The following is a 4,606-nucleotide window of genomic DNA, read 5'->3' as shown; positions in this document are numbered from 1 at the left end:
AACCCATTTCCTGGATCTCTGAACATTTGGACCAAAACAATATGATCAGGGTCAGACCCACGTTCCCCTGTACCCACGTTCCCCTATTCCATGTTCCCCTGTACCATGTTCCCCTGTACCCACATTCCCCTATACCCACGTTACCCTGTACCCATGTTCCCCTGTACCATGTTCCCCTGTACCCACATTCCCCTATACCCATGTTCCCCTGTACCCATGTTCCCCTGTACCATGTTCCCCTGTACCCACATTCCCCTATACCCATGTTCCCCTGTACACATGTTCCCCTGTACCATGTTCCCCTGTACCCACATTCCCCTATACCCATGTTCCCCTGTACACATGTTCCCCTGTATCCATGTTCCTCTGTACCCACATTCCCCTGTACCCACGTTCCCCTGTTCCATGTTCCCCTGTACCCACGTTCCCCTGTACCCACGTTCCCCTGTACCATGTTCCCCTGTACCCACATTCCCCTATACCCATGTTCCCCTGTACACATGTTCCCCTGTATCCATGTTCCTCTGTACCCACATTCCCCTGTACCCACGTTCCCCTGTTCCATGTTCCCCTGTACCCACGTTCCCCTGTACCCACGTTCCCCTGTACCCACGTTCCCCTGTACCCCTGTTCCCCTGTACCCACATTCCCCTGTACCCACGTTCCCCTGTACCCCTGTTCCCCTGTACCCACGTTCCCCTGTTCTCCTTTACCCATGTTTCCCTGTACCCCTGTTTCCCTGTACCCACGTTCCCCTGTTCCATGTTCCCCTGTACCCATGTTCCCCTGTACCCCTGTTCCCCTGTACCCATGTTCCCCTGTACCCATGTATGGTTAGGATTAGGCACTGGAGAACATATGTACACTCCCCTAGGATCTGGGGAACATGGGTACCAGGGAACATAGTTATGCTCCCCTAGGCACTGGGAACATAGTCACAAGGGAACATAGGCACCAGGGAACATAGGTATGCTCCCCTAGGATCTGGGGAACATTGTCACCAGGGAACGTAGGCACCAGGGAACATAAGTACGCTCCCCTAGGCACTGGGGAACATGGTCACAGGAGAACATGGGTACGCTCCCCACTCGATCATGTGGATGGAAACGTCTGTTCATACTGTCAGATACTGGGAGCTTGTCCTGGTCAAATGCTTCTTTTGAGAGAATCGGTGACCTGTATTAACCTGAACATCTGTAGAACCTGAACATCTGTAGTAACCTGAACATCTGTAGAACCTGAACATCTGTAGAACCTGAACATCTATAGTGACCTGAACATCTGTAGAACCTGAACATCTGTAGAACCTGAACATCTGTAGAACCTGAACATCTGTAGTAACCTGAACATCTGTAGAACCTGAACATCTATAGTAACCTGGACATCTGTAGAACCTGAACATCTGTAGAACCTGAACATCTGTAGTAACCTGAACATCTGTAGAACCTGAACATCTATAGTAACCTGAACATCTGTAGAACCTGAACATCTGTAGTAACCTGTACATCTGTAGAACCTGAACATCTGTAGTAACCTGAACATCTGTAGAACCTGAACATCTATAGTAACCTGGACATCTGTAGAACCTGAACATCTGTAGAACCTGAACATCTGTAGTAACCTGTACATCAGTAGAACCTGAACATCTGTAGAACCTGAACATCTATAGTAACCTGGACATCTGTAGAACCTGGACATCTGTAGAACCTGAACATCTGTAGTAACCTGTACATCAGTAGAACCTGAACATCAGTAGAACCTGAACATCTGTAGTAACCTGTACATCAGTAGAACCTGAACATCAGTAGAACCTGAACATCATCACTTTGTGGGATAACAATCCCACAGCTATCAATTATCACAATTACCTCTCAATGTAAGTAAGGGGGAAAAACCTGACACGTTATAATGAAAATGTCCTTATGACCCCAGAAATGCCTTTTCTATTTTTTGCGTATGGATCTGGGCTGTACGTACGCATTTTCATCTTTTCACGTGTTATTTAACGCCATTTGATGGCGTGTCAATGTGCAAGCCACTAATCGTGCTAATTGCTAACCGCTAACCCTAAACCCCTAACCACTAGTCGTGCTAGCCGCTAATTGCTCTGATGGCGTGTTATTTTACTCGGTGTAAATATACACACTGAAAGCTTATAATGCGTACAGATAACACGCCAGTTAAAAGTGGTGTGTTATCTGTACGCAATTCATGATATCACGTTGGATTTACACATGTACACATTTACATTTACATTTACATGTACATTTGTTTATGAATGAAGTGAAATTGGATCCATCATGTGTCATGTGTTGTCATTAACACCAGTCTTCCATCAGTGGAATTTGACGAAAAGTGAAACAGACGAGTCAAACATCAGAACCTCTGACTGTGTTATTTTTTTTGTGTGTGTTTGACAATGGCTTGCATTACTTGGCCTGTATTTTTTTTATTTCTCTGTGTTTATGTGCCAGTTCTGCTTAAGCTCTGTACGTCTGATTTTCTGAACTCAAACACAGGAGACCAACTTTTCTAAACCAAAAGCTTTTGTCTGTTTAGTTTTTTTCAGTGCACTCCTCTGTGTGCATAAACCTCTACCTGTCCACCTACTCATATAGTGGACTGGACCTCCAGTCACTGCTGAGCTGCAGCCCCCCCCCCCCCCCCCCCCCCCGCCCCGATGGAGCTGGGACGCCTGCTGTCTGGGCCCGCTGAGTCCTGAAGGAAGCACAATGTTCAGCCTCTTGTCACTCAAGTGTCTCCTTCTGCATTTCTGCACCACTGACACCGAGAAAAGTCCCACATTCCTGATGGATTCAGATTTTTAAAGTAAGAAATACCATCTTTGTAGCCTGGTAACACAGATACTGTCAAAGTGAAAAGCCCACAAAGATCTGTTATCTAAGTGGCATTTAAGAGAGCTGTGTGGATGTGTAACAGACCTGCTGTGCAGCCATGCATGAGATGGAAGAAATGGAAAGAATCACACAGAAGAAATGGAAAGAATCACACAGAAGAAATGGAAAGAATCAGACTGAAGAAATGGAAAGAATCGCACAGAAGAAATGGAAAGAATCACAGACAAAATAGAAAGAATCAGATGGAAGAAATGGAAAAAATCACAAAGAACAAATGGAAAGAATCAGACAGAAGAAGTGGAAAGAGTAACAGACAAAACAGAAAGAATCAGACGGAAGACATGGAAAGAATCACAGACACAATAGAAAGAATCAGATGGAAGAAATGGAAAGAATCACAGACAAAATAGAAAGAATCAGATGGAAGAAATGGAAAGAATCAGACAAAATAGAAAGAATCAGACTGAAGAAGTGAAAGAATCAGACTGTAGGAATAGAAAGAATCATACAAAAGAAATAGAAAGAATCACAGAGAAAATAGAAAGAATCAGATGGAAGAAATAGAAACAATCACGGACAAAATAGAAAGAATGAGATGGAAGAAATGGAAAGAATCAAATGGAACAAACAGAAAAAATCACAGACAAAATAGAAAGAATCAGATGGAAGAAATGGAAAGAATCACATGGAAGAAATAGAAAGAATCACCCAGAAGAAATAGAAAGAGTCATACAAAAGAAATAGAAGATTGAGACTGAAGAAATGGAAAGAATCACAGACAAAATAGAAAGAATCATAGAGACAACTGTATTTTTTGATGCAAAAAACTAAAATGATTTTTTTCCAATATTCTACATAAAAATTGGATTGGAAATGTTGAATTTTTGTTACCTTTTCAGAATATTCTAAATGTTCCTTTCCTTCAAATGGTCCATATTTGGATGGTTTATTGCATGTAAATGGTTCCAGATATGATTGACAGGTTGGTTTAATACTTTCCGATGGGTCCATGTTGGCGTCTTCTCCGTCTGTGTGTGTCATTGTTGCATCTCTGTGGACTCTAAAGTGCTACTGTTGTTGTTGTTGGAGGTAATTAGCCTGAGGCTGGTGATTTCCTGTGAAACCCAGTGCCATGGTAGTGACTGTGTGTCTGAGCAGATCTCAGCTGGATGTAACTGGATGGACTGTGTCAGACCGGGGTCAGGTGAACTGAACACACCTGGGACTGAGGAAACATCCACACGCCTCCCACCCTGGAGCAGAGCTGGGATGACCCTCGTCTGGGCTCTGGGGGGGGTGTCACTGGGCCGTCTGGGCTCAGGGAGCGGGTCACTGGGCTGTCCAGGCTCGGGGGGGGGGGTCACTGGACCATTTGGGCTCAGGGAGGTCACTGGACCGTCTGGGCTCGGGGGGGGGGGGGGTCACTGGACCATCTGGGCTCAGGGGGGGTCACTGGACTGTCTGGGCTCAGGGGGGTCACTGGACCGTCTGGGCTCAGGGGGGGGGGTCACTGGACCATCTGGGCTCAGGGGGGGTCACTGGACCGTCTGGGCTCAGGGGGGGTCACTGGACTGTCTGGGCTCAGGGGGGTCATTGGACCGTCTGGGCTCAGGGGGGGGTCACTGGACCATCTGGGCTCAGGGGGGGTCACTGGACCATCTGTTTACCAACGGACACTCTACAACACTGGAGTGAAGGTGTGGGAGAACCTGAAAACCCAAACAGCGGATGTTGACAGCTGTCATCTT

At 46.0% G+C, this 4,606-nt stretch overlaps 1 protein-coding gene across 1 annotated transcript; it reads left to right on the top strand.

Moving 5' to 3' along the window:
• The first annotated feature begins 358 nt into the window (after window positions 1–358).
• Window positions 359–838, top strand: LOC115433901 (vegetative cell wall protein gp1-like). Its single transcript, XM_030155458.1, has one exon. It carries the CDS (start codon window positions 359–361, stop codon window positions 836–838), a length of 480 nt encoding a protein of 159 aa, XP_030011318.1.
• The last annotated feature ends 3,768 nt before the right edge of the window (window positions 839–4,606 follow it).

This window comes from Sphaeramia orbicularis, chromosome 15 (assembly GCF_902148855.1).
Source record: "Sphaeramia orbicularis chromosome 15, fSphaOr1.1, whole genome shotgun sequence".
NCBI classification, from domain to species: domain Eukaryota; kingdom Metazoa; phylum Chordata; class Actinopteri; order Kurtiformes; family Apogonidae; genus Sphaeramia; species Sphaeramia orbicularis.
Note: the sequence above shows the minus strand (reverse complement) of the source record. Positions and strands in the feature narration are given on the sequence as shown.

Coding starts and splice junctions, on each gene's coding strand:
- LOC115433901 (XM_030155458.1), top strand. CDS start 359: ATGTTCCTCTGTACCCACATTCCCCTGTACCCACGTTCCCCTGTTCCA.